At 37.2% G+C, this 19443-nt stretch overlaps 1 protein-coding gene across 4 annotated transcripts in view; it reads right to left on the bottom strand.

Annotated features, from left to right (window-relative positions):
• Positions 1–19443, bottom strand: part of SCAMP1 (secretory carrier membrane protein 1) — a 149757-nt gene that overhangs the window by 69828 nt on the left and 60486 nt on the right. For 3 of the 4 annotated variants that reach the window (XM_043470729.1, XM_043470727.1, XM_043470728.1), the window contains exons 3-6: positions 16476–16574; positions 15389–15497; positions 11215–11343; positions 7063–7222 (exon numbers count right to left, since the gene is read on the bottom strand). In XM_043470729.1, the coding sequence (XP_043326664.1) occupies positions 7063–7222; positions 11215–11343; positions 15389–15497; positions 16476–16574 (497 nt within the window). Of the gene's footprint in view, positions 1–7062; positions 7223–11214; positions 11344–15388; positions 15498–16475; positions 16575–17559; positions 17666–19443 lie in introns of those variants that run through there. The other variant, XM_043470730.1, reaches the window with a different exon arrangement.

The following is a 19443-nucleotide window of genomic DNA, read 5'->3' as shown; positions in this document are numbered from 1 at the left end:
TTTAAGCCAAAGAATGAGTAGAACTATAGTTAGAAAAACATGATCAATTGATTTAAACTAAGTAGTTCTCAATTGTAATCGGCCTAAGTTTACAACAAAGTATTTGTGGTATTTTGAATATTTATTCATAATAAATCCAACTAAGTAACCCAATTCTTCATCAGACTAAATAACTAAATCAAAGAAGCTTCCTACTGCCTGCCATCCTGACTCTTCCACATCAAAGCCTACTGGAAAACAATCTCAAATAAGCCACTTGTTTTTGCTTAATGTCTTCAAATAACACACTGCCAAGTATAGTACAACTTTCAGAGAAAATGTTTCTCCCTAAATTATTAAAAATCTCAGCACACAGATTTATATGAACTTTATACAGCTTATTTCAAATTACATATCAATATCAGAGGTATTAATTACAACTACAATTTGGCAAAACAGGGAAGACAAAGTATTTCATTATTTTTAAAGGAAGAGCAATTCATTTAACTACAATAAATGGGTACAACTTAACTAAAGTACTAAACGTTTTACCTTTAGTAACTCAAGAGTAGTCATTAAGAGCATGTAGCTTTAGAAATAGGATTGAGTTTGAATCCAGACTCTCACAGCTAAAATTATGTAACTTCAAGGAAAATTTAGACCTAAATCTGAGATTTTCTATTTGCAAAATAGGAATAACAATGGAATTTACTTTTATATGGATGAAATAATACCTGTAAGTGCTAAGCAGGGGATGTACAGGCACATGGGAAATGATCTAAATGTTAGTTGCTGGTACCTCTATTACACAATACTGCAGTGCAAACAGTTTTGCTCACAGATTCTACTTACAGAAGTGACATCTGGCTTCTGATAAAATCTTGAAAATTTTTGGTACAGATTGGTAACTTCATTACTACCAGAATCAAGTAATACATGAAATTCCTGATGATGCAGATGATGTAAAGGCATTAGAATAAAAGAGAACCTAAGAAATACATCATTAATACAGACTGCCAATGTAGATGCAAGACTCAAATAAAGGCAGTCCACCAAAAAAAAAAAAAAAAGGCTACTATAAATATGAAAATATTTATAGGTTAAAAGTAAATAAAAAAGATATAATATGCAAATATAAATTAAAAGAAAGCTAGAACAGTTGTAGTGATATCAGATAAAATAGATGACAAAAAAAGGATTATTACCAGGGATAATGAGGGACACTACATAATGATAAAGAATTCAAAGCACAAAGAAAACATATAAATATATATCTACTTAACAACACTGTCCAACTACATGAAAGATAGAACTAAAACAGAGAAAAATTCATAATTAAAGTTGAAAATTTCAACATTTTGTCAATTCCCATGCATTGACAAAACAAGCAGGCAAAATATCAGAATGAATACAGAAGATCTGAACAACTCTATCAACATTTTGACCACACTGATATTTACAGAACATTTCACCCAATCAAAACAGAATATATATTCTTTCAAGGGCATACAGAAGGAGGTATTAGTTTCAGAGTTTTTAAATCCTTAACAATGCTATATTCTATATAGATTTTCATATCAGGTCTGTCTTCAATCTATCGTATGTTATTATAGTTGAAAATTAAGAAAATCAGCTTCACACAGATATACAGTTAGAAAAGGGAGAACCTTAAACTCTCTGAAAAGAGAATACCAAGGGTCCTTTCATCACACTATAAAAACTATTATAAAATAAGCCATATAAAAAAAAAAATAAGCCATATAAAAATAAACAAGCCATTTTCCTTCTCATTCTCAACACTCAACTGGTACAGAACTTTGTAACAAATAGTAAGCTCTTAACTACTTTGGCTAAAGAACTAACCAAGAAATAAAAACTGCCAGTAAATATAGCTGACCTTTGAACAAAGGGTTAAAGGCACTGACCTCTAACCAATCTGCATATAACTTTACAGTCAGGCCCTTGTATCCAATGTTCTAATGAGCAGGTCCAACCAACTATGGACCAAGTAGTACTACAGTAGCATTCACTGAAAAAAATCCACATATAAGTGGACTCAAGCAGTTCAAACCTATGTTGTCCAAGGTGCAGCTATAATCTAAAATTAATTAGGCCATTGAATGGAGATCACTGAGTTAGCCAGACTTCTGCAAATTAAATAATAATGTAAACATAATACAGCAGAGAAGAGCACAAGGGCCCTAAATTTCCAGGCCAAAGGCCTGGGTGAAAATCTCAGCAACTCATGATCCACTGGAGAGATTATAAATATTAAACAATATGAAGTACTAAACAAGACTTGCAGACTGTAAGCACTATATATTCATATACACATAAAGGAAACTAAACAGTAGTTTCTTCTTGCAGGTATAGAAAGAATATTATCTTCCCTTGGGATTAATGTAATTTGATACTTCACTTTGGAATAAAAAAAGAAAAATTCTCTTTTTCTGGTTATACAAACAGGATAAAAAAGTTAATTACAAAAGGCAGTATTTTAACCTACATTAAACTCACTTGGAAGACTAAACAACATGAAAATGGACTAGGACTTGAATATGTTTTTACACTTAAAATCAAATATCAAGTATATTTCTATAGAAAAAATTAAATTGACTTCCTGGCTCATACACTAATATAACATTTTTCAGGATGCTAAAATGATTTTATATTTCAATTATATTTAATTTCTAATTTCAATTAGCAAAATATTCTAACATAAAAGGTATGAAATTGCCACAGATATTATGTTATAAAGGAATAGGACAAAAAAAATACTGTCTATTGCCCAGAGGTAGCTTGCTTTTAAAAAGTATACCTGGAAGAAGCTTAGAAGTAGTATATCATCCTAACTACAAGTAAAAAGCTGGACAAACTGAAAAATCAACAACTCTTCTTAAATCTGAAAGAGAAGAGAAGCCAGAGGGCAAACTGCAACCCCAAACTGGAAAGACAGATAGATGGATACAGAGAATCAAAAGTTATTAGAGCAGAAACCCATAAGCAGAAACCTCTGCAGCAACCATTGCCAGGGTAGGAATATCTGAACTGTAACTGACAAAATGCTGGAGGCTCGGAGTGGACAACTCAGAGTTAAAACTCCAGGGAGACCTAGTCATTCAGGGAGTCCACACATTTGTGAGTTTTTCCAGCAACAGCTCACCCTGGCTCTGGGTGATCTCTTTAGAGAAAACCCCTTCGTGCTTCGGGAAGGAGACGGGGAAAGGAATCTTCTGGGAACACAAGAGCAGCAGCCCCCATCCTTTCTGGCACCAGGGCCCAGTTTCGTGGAAGACAAGTTTTCCACGGATCGCAGGGCGGGTGGGAGCGGGGAGGAGTTTTGGGATTCAAGTGCATTACATTTACTGTGCATTTTATCTCTATTATTATTACATCAGCTCCACCTCAGATCATCAGGCATTAGAGCCCAGAGGTTGGGGACCCCTGCCTACAGCACTCTGTTCTTATCAAGGTATGGTCTCAGGAGAAACCAGAACCCAGCTCACTCTGGAGGTTAGTCTTACGGCAGCCTGACCTACATAGTGTAGTGGCAGTGTTAGTGGCTCAGTCGTGTCTGACTCTCTGCGACCCCACCGACTCTAGCCCACCAGGCTCCTCTGTCCATGAGATTCTCCAGGCAAGAACACTGGAGTGGGTGGCCATTCCCTTCTCCAGGGGATCTTCCCAACCCAGGGACTGAACCTGGGTCTCCTGCATTGCAGGTAGATTCTTTACCATTTGAGCTACAGGGAAAATTTTCAGAGATCCTATACGGGGAAACCGAAAATACCCAATTCCAGCCCACTCTATGACACCCTGTCCCACCTGAGGAGAGGGAAGGACTGAGAAGCAACTGGTGCGGTTCACAGTCCAGAGGCACTGGTTAACTATTAAACAAGAGACTGAGACCTACTCGTAAGTCCACAGAATGCTTCCCCTCTCCGCTACCTTACCATCACATTACTAAAGGCCTATTTGCAGCAGTTCCTTTTACCTAGTACACTATGTCCAGCAATCAAGTAAAAATCACAAGACATAACAAAAATGCAAAAACACACAGCTTGAAAATATACAGCAAGCATCAGAATCACAGTCAGATAAGATTAGGATGTTGGAATTACCATCAGGAACGTAATATGCTATGGGTTCTAATGGATAAACTAGACAGTATGCAAGAACAGATTAGCAATGTAAACAAAGATGTAAATTCTTAGAACCAAACAAATTAATTTTAGTTTTATGGTTCCAAATATGAGAGAAAAGGCTAGTGTGTGTATCTCCAAGAAGAGCAACTAGAATAGCAGGATAAAATGGGGAAAAAATCTGCTTAAATCCACTGAAGAGCTCCTGAAACATCCAGGAATAGCGTCCATGGTTCTGGAGTGGAAGAGAACTACAGAAATGTAAGCTGACATTCTATAGCTTCAATTCATTTTTGCTGAATACAAGACAATAAGCTGAAAATTCAGATTCTGCCTGCACAGATCGCTGCTGTGAGGGAAGAGACAAACCAACAGGGCTTTTAGCAGATTCACATGTTGAGTAATGAGAAGTGAGAGGCATAATACTGGCCCAAACATGCAGCCAACTCTTCTCTCAAGGCATGTACCAAATACAGACGCTAGAAAGATAGAAGAGCCTCTGAAAGCAGAACAGGCTTTCCCGCAGTGTTCCCCAATGGGAAAAGGATTAGAACGACAATTCTCAAGCTTTTGGCCTCAGCACTTCTTTATTACTGAGCATCACAAGGAACTTTTGATTATGTGGGTTGTAGCTCTTGCTTTACCAAATGAGAAACTAAAATTGAGAAATAGTTAAAGCATTTAACTAATTTTTAGATAAATTTCTTACAATAAAATAACACTTTCATGAAAACTGGAGGAGTGGAAGAAGCAAAAAGAGTAGCATTACTTTATATTTTTTGCAAACCTCTTTAATGTCAGGCTTAATAGACTATAGCTCAGCTCAGCCCCTGACTTATCCTCTGACAAGCAGGGCAAACGTGAACTTCTTCTGAAACAACTGGCCAACATCAGAAGCCTCCACAATTGTTTATTCACCACAACCAGATTCAGTCAAGTCATGTTAAGTATACCAATAGCTGCACTATATGATTAAAAACAAAGAGAAAATATGAACAATACAAAACAGGTTCACAGAGCATTCTAGATACTGAAGTATGCACACACAGACGTTAACAAAATTTCGTAAGAGAATGAAATCTTTAAAAAACTTCTAGTACACATGGCAAAAGTGAAAGAAACTACTGAAACTAAGAATACATGATTTTATACTTGGATAAATTCCTGGAAACATACAACCTGCCAAGTATGAATCATAAGGAAATAGAAAATCTGAACATATCGTTTACTAGTAAGGAGAGTGAATTAGTAATCAAAAACTTCCCCAAAACAAAAGTCCAGGACCTCATGGCCTCATTGGTAAAATCACCAAACATTTAAAGAAGAATTAATAACAATCTTTCTCAAACTCTTCCAAAACACAGAAGAGGAGGGAACACTTCCAAACTCATTTTATGAGGCCAGCATTACCCTGATACCAACGCCAGATAAGTGCACTACAAAAAAGGAAAATTAATGGTCACTGTTCCTAGTGAACAGAGGCAAAAACCAATAAAACATTAGCAAACCAAATTCAACAACACATGAAAAGGTTAACAAGGAAAAGAGCAGCAGGAACTCTTCTGTTCATGCTGGGACCCTTTTATTCCTCTCCAACCTACATCTTATAGGGAGCCTCTCTCATTCCTTGACAACCAACCTGTCATTTTCCACTAGATCCAAAGATTTCTTCCTTCCTTTCTTCCTTCCCCCCACATATTTTTTTCCCTTCATTCAATTTCTAACCAATTTAGTTTTCTGTTGAACGACACTTTTCTCTCCAAACTCCCTAATCTTCCCCATTTCCTTCCTTTTCATTTTCGGTTTCTATGTTTTCATTTCTGATCCCATTTGGCAAGACTGGGAGGAGTAGAGGCGGGGGGCGGGGGGGGGGGGGGGGGGCGTGGGACGGTAATACACATTCTGGATAATCAAAGACATTTTTGGTTGAAAAGGAAAATAAGAAGTTAAACAACTGAATGTGGCCCTCTAATTTCTCTAATACATCGGCTGCACAATACAAGCTCCACGTGCATGAGAGCTGAAAAAGGTTTGTCATTCATAAATGAGTTTACTCAAATAAAAGAAAGCTGATCAACAACTGAATGCATGGACTCATCTAAGGCTAGCCTCTAAATCAGCATTTCCCAGTGTTTGTTTTCTAAAGTAATAACCCAACAAGACACTCCACATGCCGACACATGGTTTCACAGTTATACCACAAATCACACGAAGCTCTTAACAAAACCTAAGAGATTTGGAAATGAAGAGACTTGTTTAGTTTTATTATCCCATTTAACTTCCCAAACTGAAGCTAATGAGCACTTTTTCTACAGCACTTAGTAATATCTCACAGGACACGCATTTAGGAAATGTTTATCCTAAACCATTCATTAAAATACATCATGCAAAATAGTATACTTAATCTTACAGTCTAAATGGTTTTAAAATGTCATTGCCTTTTGAAAAACCAAAAATAAATTTACACAGAAAATAATTACCAAGTTGCTAGGTGAAGCAACTCACTTTAAATATTACATGTATATTTACCTTAGCTAGGTGACCCAGATCCATTTAAAAAATTAGGATTAATCACCACTTTTGACTTTTTTTTTTTGAAGGCGAAAATAGGAGTAAAATGTTCTTATGGAAAAGAATCTTTTACAAATATTAAGACTTAAGTTTGTTCTCATTTTTCCCCACATTCATTTTCATGTTTGGTCTTTTTTCTCAAGTGGGAGAAAGGAATGGGATATTGTTAGTTACAAGGTCGAATGAATATACAGCAAGTTAGAGATGGACTTAATAAACAGAGATGTTACATACAGACTTTTCTGAAGGTATACTGTATAATAATAAAAAGCTTAAAACATGAACATATGTCACCTTTACCTTTAAGGTGTACTACAAATTATTTACTTCACAGGTTTAAAGAGCATATTTTAAAGTACACACATTTTACCTGAAAGCTCCGTAAAGTGGTCTGTACCAACAGACAAATGAACAAGGAGTAAAAAGTAAGAACCACAGGATACTCAATCCAAAATCAACGCCTCTTGGAGGATCAACACAAAACCAAGCCAAGCATCCGAAGATATTTAGAAACAGTGTTACAGCATGGACTGTGGAATTAAAAAACAAAACAGAAAAGAAATATTTACGCTCAATGTATGTGTTCATTCAACAGAAATTATAATCAAAAAAACACTTCCTTAAAAGCACATACAGTCTACCCCATTTCCATTTAGTATTTTTCAAAACACTGCTGTTTTTTACATGTTTGATTTGAAAACAGAGTATTCACAGGAAAAGGAGTTCTAATACATGCACTGTTTGGCAAAAATTCTTTTGGCCCTCTCCTAATGGGCAGTTACACAGTTAAACCAAAGAAGCAGAACCTTAACGGCTTCCTCCCTAAGAAGGAAACATGTGATGTGTCTCTTGATCCAAGGCCCAAGCAGAAAAGTAGTGGCTTCCAGGAAAAGAACCAGGACTTGAGAGGGAAAAGATCCTACACTTAGAACTATAATTTTCATAGAACAGGGCTGCAGGCTCCTCCCAACATAAATTAATTACACAAGAGAATACTAGAGAAGTGCCCCGTGCAATCCCATTGTAACATTTTTAAGCAATAAAATTAATCAGAATGACTGGACTGAAACTACTAAAACTGCAGAAACTTCCAATGACTAAACAGTCAAGCTATAAGGATTATTAACTCATTTTCATAAAGTTGCCCGTTTTTAAAAGTCCTGGCATTAAAAACAGTGTTTTGGTAGGGAATTACATTTATTTAAAAAAAAGTAAAGTTTACCATGATGCACTTTACCTACTTTAGCAGATTTTTCTTTTTGTTAATGCAACTAGATCTTGGCAAACTCTTCCTATGATCTAATAATTACTTTGCCTGCGGACCAAAATCCAAAAATCTGAGTAACATCTAAGAACACTATTATCCTAAAGAACACTGACCCATTATAATTAGTAACTTTTTTAAAGGATTTTTTAAAAAATTTATTCACAGGCTGAATTTGTTATAAGAAATAAATCATTTCAAAAGTTAAAGTACTGTTTAATGTAAATTATCAGTACAGTAAAAATGTCAACAAACTACTACATTAAAACAAGTGGAAAACCTAGAGAGTATAAATTTTAAAAATACATTTTCAACAAACATTAAAAAAAACTTTAAAATTTCTTTAAATTATTAATCAAAAAATTGATAGTTAATGAAGTAAGATATAAACACATTCCAGGGTGCCTCTAAATCTGCCTTTATCTAACAACCAGATAAATACACAAATGCTAGGAAAGGAGAGCAAGCCCCAGAGGAAGAATGAAAATACGTGGGTTCGAGTGACATACACTGAGCTAAGCAAACTCGGTGCATTTCAGGTTTTCAACTAGAGAAGGGCACAAGGCCTTGCAGCTTTAAAATCCCATCCCATTCTACCACACAGGAAAGACTCTTACTTATTCCCACTAGGATTCCTAAGTCATGAAAGCTAGCATATAATAAATTTACTCAAAATCCTTGGCCTCAAAATAAAAGTAGTTCTGTTAAGGGCTTAAAAACAGAATTTGAGATATTGTATGATATTATTCTGTAATATTAAATGGAATCCAACTGCCTAAAACCATAATAAATGTTCAGAACATTAAGTCAGATTTCAACCTCTAAAGAAGTAACTATTTAAGGTTTATCCCCTAATCTGTTTAAGAAAAAGAGACAGAATATACAGGTATATGTATTTTAAAGCTCACAAAAATTCTTTCAAGAATAGATTAAAATATCAATTAAATTTTGTGTAATCTATTAAAATTTTTTCTATATGTTTTCATAGTAACCAGCAACTATGATCAGTAAGTCATTCACTTGTATCCCAATGAAGAGTAAAATATGTAGGTTTACTTACTAAACAATCAGTCCTCATACACAGAGACCAAAAAAACAGAAGGTCTAGGTAAAGTGAAATGCGCAATTCTATGTTGATAATTTCAATCCAACTTCAGTCCACTTGATGGATTCCGATTGTGGGTAAAATACTTAAAATTATAGGCCATTTTGTTTATATGATTCTCAAGTTGAATGATCCTCCTTCTTATAAAATTTCAATTTGCTTTATTAAGCACTCAAATCTGGTATTAGTGGACCTAAATTTGCAACCATCATTGGAATATTCTTCTTGCTAAGTCCTGCATTACAATATAGATACCTAAAATAAATAATTTTAGGACAGTATATTATCTTCTTCAATAAATGGTCTTTAATGTAGCTGATATTTTTTAATTTTCTTTTTCTTTCCTTCTTTAAATTCAAGAGTATAGTCAAAAAGATGTTGAGATTCATTTCATATTGGTATTTCTAATTGCTTCAGTTCCTTTATAGAGATTACTTGCCTCAAGAAAAGTACCACTGAAAGCATATCTTCATCATATTTGAGTTTAAAATGTAAATTACTTCTTTATTTTGGTATCTTGTAGGTGGCATAACATGGAAATCTAAACTCTGGGATCTAGAATCAAGCCATCCAACTCCAACCTTACTTGCTGAGTAATCTTGAACAAGTTAGCTCAGATTCTCTAAGCTTTAGTTTCTCAAACTATAAAGCTAGATAATATAGTACCTGCTTCATAGTGTGGTTAAGATTTAATAATGTAATATATATACAGTGATTAGCTGTCTGCTTCACACAAAGTAAATCCTGGATAAATGTTATCTCTTGTTAGAATTATTATTACAGTGTGATAATTTTCACACTATATTATTAGAGTGTGATAATATTCTCCAGGCCAGAATACTGGAGTGGGTTGCCATGCCCTCCTCCAGGAGACCTTCCCAACCCAGGGATCAAGCCCAGGTCTCCCACATTGCAAACGGATTCTTTACCATCTGAGCCACCAAGGAAGCCCAATTATTTTAATTTGCATTTATTTAATGATATATTGATTAAATAAGAGTTGTTAGTATGGACAGATATGGAATCAAAACCTTTTTTTTTTTTTATTAGTTGGAGGCTAATTACTTCACAACATTTCAGTGGGTTTTGTCATACATTGACATGAATCAGCCATGGGGAATCAAAACCTTTAATAAAAATATGCAATACTACTGACACTCAGGATGAACCAAAGAAGTCAGATTGATAACATAATCTCAAACTAAAAATAAGAGTTAAACATGTACTATCCATAAGGAATCACTTCTCACATTCCAAAGCAACCTCGCAATGCTGTTGAAAGATTTTTAAGACAATGATCTCATGTATTTGATGGAGAGAGGCTCCTTTTTTGGGGGAGGGGGGAGAGGCTCCTTAATCACACAGGAAGAACACACAGATGTTCTTCAACAAGAATGGACTCCACAACGCATTCATTAACTCAGCAGTGGTGCAGGCAAGAAGCCACGACAGCTACCTCTCCTACCAACTCAGTGAGGTTAAATGGGGCTGAGACTGCCGTTTGGAAAAAAAAGCAAACAGTAAGTGGGGATTCTGTGTACATACAAAAACTGGTAACAGCTTGACATTTAGTTTTAATATTCCATGTGCTGTAATTATATCCAAAGTATTGTGAACATCACAGCCTAAAATGTATGTCCTAATGTGCTATTTAATGAAATATCCTGTATTAATTCAGCACTTTCAATAATAAAAGTGTTCCTCTCCACCTGAAAGTGAACAGTAAACAGTGCTCAAAGTGAAATAATTTATAATATTTCAAAATTTTATGCCCTTTTATAAGACAGTCACAATGCTTTACAGCTTTCATTTGCATAAAATACTATGAATAATTATTTTAAAGGATTATTACCTAGATAAGATTTTTCAGAGAAAAAGGATCATTGCAAAATTCCACCATATGATAGGGAAGTCCCTTCCTCAAAAGAATGCCAGTTCTCAGTATACAGACCTTCCTCAGATAAGAACTTAGACCACCACACAGTGCACAATTTTGAAGTAACTAAATGTATGTGTCACTCAAATTTAAAGTATCTATAGGAAAGGACCAATTAATGATGCTACCTTAATATGTGAGTTTTTTAATAGATTTTTGACAATAAAATATAAACACTTTCAAACAAATATATAATTTATATTTATTCTATACTCACACATCCATAAGTAGTACATAATCTTTACTGTTTTTTGGAATTCTACAGGGATATCTACAGAAAAATCCTGATAAAAACAAGGGCCCACAGGGAAATTGTCAGGAAGAGGTGGCCAATTGTTTTTTCTGCCTGCAAATAAAAAAAAAAGAAGTTATTTATATAAGTACAAATATAAGTACAAATATTGCTATTCTTTTTGCATGTAATTATTTGTTTCATAATAAAGAATATTATCTATTCTTTTAGTAGGAGTTTAAAAATATAACACTGTAAAATCTACATTCCTACAACTCTGAAAACCAAGCTTTCTATTTTTAAAATTTTTTCCAGAATATCAATTAGATGGTAAAATAGTTTTCCAGTGTCATACCACTTATGTAAGTTGAAACAAGAAAAGAAAAAAAGGGCATAGGGACATATGCTGTGGCTCTTCCCTAAAAAGAGATTTATTTCAAAGTCCCAAGACTCTGGCTCTCACATGAAACCCATGCAGATTTTAAGTCTCTACCATTTCCTCCTCAGTATCTACGATCTTTAAATATAATTCCTAACCCACAGAGAGGCAAAATCTGCTTTTAAACTTTTGAGTTTTCTTCTGCTTTCTCATTTTACATATCATATCCCACACTTTCATAAATTAGACTTTACATACTTTTTCATAGCTCAGTCGCTCAGTCGTGTATGACTCTTTGCGACCCCAAGAATCACAGCACACCAGGCCTCCCTGTCCATCACCACCTCCCGGAGTCTACCCAAACCCATGTCCATCGAGTTGGTGATGCCATCCAGTCATCTCATCCTCTGTCGTCCCCTTCTCCTCCTGCCTCCAATACTTCCCAGCATCAGGGTCTTTTCCAATGAGTCAACTCTTCTCATGATGTGGCCAAAGTACTGGAGTTTCAGATTCAGCATCAGTCCTCCCAATGAACACCCAGGACTGATCTCCTTTAGGATGGACTGGTTGGATCTCCTTGCAGTCCAAGGGACTCCCGAGAGTCTTCAACACCACAGTTCAAAAGCATCAATTCTTCGGCGCTCAGCTTTCTTCACAGTCCAACTCTCACATCCATACATGACTACTGGAAAAACCATAGCCTTGACTAGATGGACCTTTGTTGGCAAAGTAATGTCTCTGCTTTTTAATATGCTGCCTAGGTTGGTCATAACTTTCCTTCCAAGGAGTAAGCATCTTTTAATTTCATGGCTGCAATCACCATCTGCAGTGATTTTGGAGCCCAAAAAAATAGTCTGACACTTTCCACTGTTTTCCCATCTATTTCCCATGAAGTGATGGGACCAGATGCCATGATCTTAGTTTTCTGAATGCTGAGCTTTAAGCCAACTTTTTCATTCTCCTCTTTCACCTTCATCAAGAGGCTCTTTAGTTCCTCTTCACTTTCTGCCATAAGGGTGGTGTCATCTGCGTATCTGAGGTTCTCCCAGCAATCTTGATTCCAGCTTGTGCTTCATCCAGCCCAGCATTTCTCATGATGTACTCTGCTAAGTTAAATAAGCAGGGTGACAATGTACAGCATTGACGTACTCCTTTTCCTATTTGGAACCAGTCTGTTGTTCCATGTCTAGTTCTAACTGTTGCTTCCTGACCTGCATAGAGGTTTCTCAAGAGACAGGTCAGATGGTCTGGTATTCCCATCTCTTTCAGAATTTTCCACAGTTTATTGTGATCCACACAGTCAAAGGCTTTGGCATAGTCAATAAAGCAGAAATAGATGTTTTTCTGGAACTCTCTTGCTTTTTCTTGCCTGGAGAATCCCATGGATGGAGGAGTCTGGTGGGCTACAGTCCACGGGGTGGCAAAGAGTCGGACACGACTGAGCGACTTAACTAACTTGCTTTTTCGATGATCCAGCAGATGTAGGCAATTTGATCTCTGGTTCCTCTGCCTTTTCTAAAACCAGCTTGAACATCTGGAAGTTTACAGTTCATGTATTGCTAAAGCCTGGCTTAGAGAATTTTGAGCATTACTTTACTAGCTTGTGAGATGAGTGCAATTGAACATTCTTTGGCATTGCCTTTCTTTGGGATTGGAATGAAAACTGACCTTTTCCAGTCTTATAGCCACTGCTCAGTTTTCCAAATTTGCTGGCATATTTGAGTGCAGCACTTTCACATCATCATGTTTTTCACAGATCAGGAAAATTTTCATAGTGGGAAAAAAGCATCCTCTATTTCTGATTCTTCCCAACATGTCTCCACTGTTTCATCACTCCTTTCAAACTTTATATAGTTCACACCTCTCTCATACAAGTCTCATACTACTTGAGAAGCTGAGAACAGTAGTAAAGAACAGAGGCTCTGAAACTAGAAGCAGCTACACATCCACTGTCTAGGAGACCTTGAACAAATTATTCACCTTCCTGAAGACACTGCTTCTACACTTGTAAAGTGAGAACAACTTACCACCCTTCCCATAACTGTACTGAGGATGAAATGAGTTGACACATGAAAAGTACTTAAATGTATAACATACAGCAAGTCCCTTAACTTCTCACACTTCATTACTATTTCATTTACTAAAACATCTCTCATAGAAGCAATTTGTATTAGTCAAAGTTAAGGGAACAGGACAGATTTTTGTTACATGAATTTCAGAAACACTGATCTCAATTAAACTTTTAGTTCCTCCTTTCACAGATGCTGTCTCTGATGCTGCAAGCGAGAAATGGCCCAGGATAAATGTGTCCTCATGACGCCCTTGTTGTTGATCAGTCGCTCAGTCATGTCCAACTCTGCAACTCCATGGGCTGTGGCATGCCAGGCTTCACTGTCCTTCGCCATCTCCCAGACCTTGCTCAAACTCATGTCCATTGAGTCAGTGATGCCATCCAACCATCTCGTCCTCTGTCATCCCCTTCTGCTGCCTTCCATCTTTCCCAGCATCAGGGTCTTTTCTAAAGAGACAGCTCTTCACATCAGGTGTTTCAAGCGTTAGCATCAGTCCTTCCAAGGAATATTCAGGGTTGATTTCTTTAGGATTAACTGGTTGGATCTCCTTGCAGTCCAAGGGATTCTCAAGAGTCTCCACAGTTTAAAAGCATCAATTCTTCGGTGCTCAGCCTTCTTTATAGTCCAACTCTCACATCCATGCACGACTACTGGAAAAATCATAGCTTTGACTAGACAGACCTTTGTTGGCAAAGTAATGTCTCTGCTTTTTAATTGTCATAGCTTTTTTAGTATGAAAAGGCAAAGAGATATGACATGAGGCCCTAGACTTATATATTCTAAGATAAAGAAAAAACAGGTAGTATATCACCACTCTCCTAACATTGTCATGCCGTAACTATCCAGACACATTCACAGTACTTTGCCTAGCTCTCTCATCCCTTCATATCCAGAGAATTTCCATCTCTCCCTAAGCTATTCCTTTGAACTGAATGATCTTTGGCAGTCACAGCCTGAATGGATTTCACATCAAACAGTTAATTCACCTCTTACTTATTTCTTTGCTGTTGTTGTGTCTGCTAAGTTGTGTCTGACTCATTTGAGACCTGATGAACTGTAGCCCACCAGGCTCCTCTGGTCCATGGGATTTTCCAGGCAATAATACTGGAGTGGGTTGCCATTTTCTTCTCCAGGGGATCTTCCTGACCCAGGAATCAAATCCACATCTCCTGCATTGGCACACGGATTCTTTACCACTGAACCACCAGGAAGTTACTTATTTGGCACCATCAAAATACCCAGGCTTCCTAGAGTTACCATAGGTGTTATTTTTTTAAACTTGGTTTGACACATATAGATATACTTGTGAGGATAGGGGCAGATTAACTTGAAATTGGTCTGAATAAACCAGAAGTTAACAGCTAAATGCAGTCAAACATAGGGTATACTCCCATGTACTCACAAAGCTTCAGCAGACCCAGCTGAAGGTCCAAGGGCAGAATGAAAGGCTCTTGATTTACAATAAAGTAAAACCATATTTTCATTCACTTGTGAAGAGTCAAACACTGTTCTAATCTATTAAAACACTGCAAATCAGCCAAGATCAGAGAACTACAGAGTTATCAAGCAGGAAATCTGCCATGTCTGATCTCCTTGATAGAATAACAGGGTCGATCAAGTTTTATCTATAAACCTAATGACCTAGAGCTGGTGCTGGCCTGTTTTAAGAGGTTAAGTTATTTTTATTTCAAACATCTTTGGATACTACCATGTTGACTGAGGTTTTGCATTTCTCGTTCTCGACGATCTAACTCTGCTGCTTTTCTTTCTAGTTCTTCCTGGCGCTTAAGAAGTTCAGCTTGGGCCAAGGCATGTTCCTACATAGAAAATAAGGGAACAGGTTGTCAGAAGTAGAAAGTACAGTAATATTCCTGCTTCTACTATACTCCTACTTCTCTACTACGCTAGAAACTTAATTCAACTACTATTCCACAGTATAGGAATTCACTGAAGATTACAGTTTCAGAGAATATTATGGAACTATTTGGCCCATTTTGGCCTTCTGGTTATGAAAAGCCTCAATAGGAATGTTGGGCCCACTAGGACAAGAAAAAATTCTCTCAGTAAGAATAGTTAAAATCCTAAGGTAATTGGGAAAATGAAATTAAGGGGAACCGTGGCTAAATTAGAATGAGGGACAGAGACGAGAACAGTTGAGGAAAAGAGACAAATGGAGAAAAGGGCAATTGAATTAGCTCTTACAAATTGGATTAAATGGTACCTAAGGTTCCCAGTGCAAGAATACTGTATAATACCTTACATTTTACAAGATAATAAGGTAAAAGAAAGATATGGTTAAGAAATTCAGGTTTATAACTCCATCTGCCATTATGTAATACCAGGCGTCTTATTCATCTCCTTTTTTCTTGGTATTTTTTGCCACCTTCTATTTCCTACCAATATACTTTGCTTAGCCATCCTAACTCTCTTCCAATAATATCTATCTGATCTTATCATTGTTACTATAATAGAATTGTGTATTAAAAAGTGAGACCAAAAGCAATAAAAATTTCACTACACAAGTTATACACCAAGATGACAGGAATTCAATAACTGCTAATAATGGAGCAAAGCAAATCAATACTTTGAAAATGAGGTATGAGTTTTATAGGGCTGAGAAACTACTAACCCAGCTTCAAAAGTGAGTTAAAAATTAAACAAGAAGGATAAATCAACTATACTCCAATAAAATTAAGTAATAAGGAATACTATATAAAGAAGTAGTTTGCTCTGAAAGCAAATGTTATTGATATTGCAATTTTCCATATGAATCTACACATGTAACATGAACTAACCTTTGCAATCTGTGTATAAGCTGGATGTTCCTCTGTTGGTTTCATTATTGCTGGCTGTGTACTGGGTACGTTAGGCATTTTCACATTACCTGGTGGAGGCTAGGAAGATTAAGAAAAGAGCAAATTACATAACATAGAAACCTAACTTCAACTTCTTTCAAAAAGTATATCAATAAAAACCAAAATGCCAAGAACTGCCTCACTTCCTCTCCTAACTTCTCATAACCAAGTGTGTTGCAGTGAGCTCTACTTAAAGAGTTTCATCTCCATTTTCTCAAACTTGTTCATTTCTTAACTCTTCAGTTCGGCTGCTACTTCCAGCACTACACCATTGGCACTCTCCTCCAGAACACTGTTCATTAAAAACAAAGTGAAAACAAAAAAACCTGCAAGTATGTCTTTTTAGTAAAATACAGATAGCACCAAACTGAAGAATTTATACCAAGGTTAGCGGTTCACTAGGTTAACTGTCCACTCTTTCCATCTAACAAAGTTATGTGCCAGTGACCCTAAAAAGTAAATAGGAACAGTCTTGGCAGGACACCAGTAATACTTCTTGAAAAGAATAAAAGGGAAGACATTAGGGAGATGGAAAACAAACTGCACAGCTCCACTCTGCCAATGAGGATCAACAGTATGTGAAAGTAGCTGCAACTTCAAAAAAGTAGGTAGATGTCTACAAGTAGGGAATTGGTTAAATTACTATATGTACATACAATGCAGTCATCAAAAGGAATGCGTTAGCTCTACAGGACGCCCTTTAAATACTAAATGAAATAAAACCAACTGCAGACCAGCTTGCATATGACTAAATTTTTTCTTTTATGAAAACAGTTGTATATGTCTAATTTTTTGAACACACAGTTATATATGTCCAGAAAAATATCTAGAATGTCCCAGCAACCTATCAAAGAGATTTGTACCTTTTGCTTTATACATTCTCTATTATTTGCCTTCTCTTCTCACGATACTACTTTTTCTTCAGTCAAAAAACAACTGTAGATATTCTTTAAAATAGCCACAAGAAAAAGAGGACAAGAAGAAAGAGAAAGAGAAGAAGAAAAAAAAAGAAAAGAAAGCATACCAGCAAGCAGCTGCAGAAAGAAGTTCAATAATCAGAAGAACTATTAAACTCAAAGACACTACCCATGCAGCTTGATTTTACTCTGACACAGCAAACAGCAGCCCTGAAAAGGAAGCCAGACACAACCAAAGATATAAATGGAGTACATCTGACTCTAAAATTCCTACGGAAATGTCAAGAGCTAAGAATAGGTCAAACAATTCTGAAGATGATGAAGGTAGGCAAACCTACAATAGCAAGACTTAATATAGAGAGGAGACAAGATAGCAGCAGGATAGGTGGACATGGAGTACATCTTTCTCCATAGATGCATCAAGAAAACACATTCAGATACAAAAGATCTTGCAGAACACCAGCTGAGAGCTGGCAGGAGCCCCTGACTACCAGAAAGGAATTTAAATCCAAGCAAAACTCAGTAGAATGAAGGAAGGTAGGGAAAAAGAGGAGAGTGAGCAGGACTGGACCTACACCCAAGGGGTGGGGGAACTGGAGCAGGGGTGAGATTGACACATTGGAGCAACTGCTTGGGACAGAGGGGTAGAATTTGAGGCCGTTGGGGAGTACAGCAGCTATCCTGTGACAGTCTGAAGCGAGTGAGATCCACAAAGCCAATCTGTGCCACAGCCCTACATACCCTGGAAAGGGACAGAAGTCCCCTGGGATGCACGGTGGCTGAGAGCAGGAGCTTATGGGTTAGAGAGCAATCTCAGGGCAAAGTCTACTGTTGACTGCAAGGACATGGCCCAAGGGGACATGAGGGAGAAGACTGCTGTGGTGAATGCCTTTGGAAGAAAGTTAGGCAATGATAGAGTCAAGGCAATACTTCTGAGTCATGCACAGGGGGTGAAGCCATCACTATAGCTTCTCTCTCCCCATATTCCAGCACAAGCAGCTGACCAATAAAGACCCCAGAGAGGGTGGCCCTTCAAGTGCCTGACGCAGTAAGCAATAGAGAAGGACCTCTGAACACCAGAGGCTAGAAAAAGACTCTACTAGTGCCATAGTTCCTGCACCTAGGTCTGCTGGTGTCCCCACACACTTGGCACTGCCAGACTCTCCACAATCCAAGCAGCTGTGCCGCCTCCATGCTCAACCCTTACTGGGCCAGAGTTTCCAGAGGCTAGAAAAAGTCCTAAGAGTCCCACATCTCCTGGGCCTGTGGCTGCCAGATGCCCTCTGTACTTGGCACTAATAGGGTCCCTGCTATCCAAGCAGTCGGGCCACCTCCATACCTGGTACTTACCAGGGCAGACCCAAGTCCTCCAGGGCAGCCACAGGGGCAAACTCCTGTGGATGACCCATATGCAGCTGTTGTTGTTCAGATGCTAAGTTGTATCTGACTCTTTGCAACCCCATCAAGAACAGCATGCCTTCACTACCCCCAAGGTTTGCTCAAACTCATGTTCATTGAGTCAATGATGCCATCCACCTATGTCATCCTCTGTAGCCCCATTCTCCTCCAGCACTCAGTCTTTCCCAGCATTAGGGTCTTTTCCAATGAGTTGGCTCTTCACATGACATAACCAAAATATTCCTTGGAGCTTCAGGGTCAGCATCAGTCCTTCCAATGAGCTTCAGTGTTGGTTTCCTTTAGGAATGACTGGTTTAATCTCCTTGCTGTCCAAGGGACTCTCAAGAGTCTTCTCCAGCACCACAGTTTCAAAGCATCAAAAATTAAGGAGTCCATCCCATTTATCATTGCAACAAAAAGAACAAAGTACTTGGGAATAAACCTACTTAAGGAGACAAAAGAGCTGTATACAAAAAAATGGTAAGACACTGATAAAAGAAATCAAAGACAACATAAACAGATGGAGAGATATTCCATGTTCCTGGGTTGGAAGAATCAATATTGTGAAAATGAACAGACTACCAAAAGCAATC

This window comes from Cervus canadensis, chromosome 6, assembly GCF_019320065.1.
Source record: "Cervus canadensis isolate Bull #8, Minnesota chromosome 6, ASM1932006v1, whole genome shotgun sequence".
Taxonomy (NCBI): domain Eukaryota; kingdom Metazoa; phylum Chordata; class Mammalia; order Artiodactyla; family Cervidae; genus Cervus; species Cervus canadensis.
Note: the sequence above shows the minus strand (reverse complement) of the source record. Positions and strands in the feature narration are given on the sequence as shown.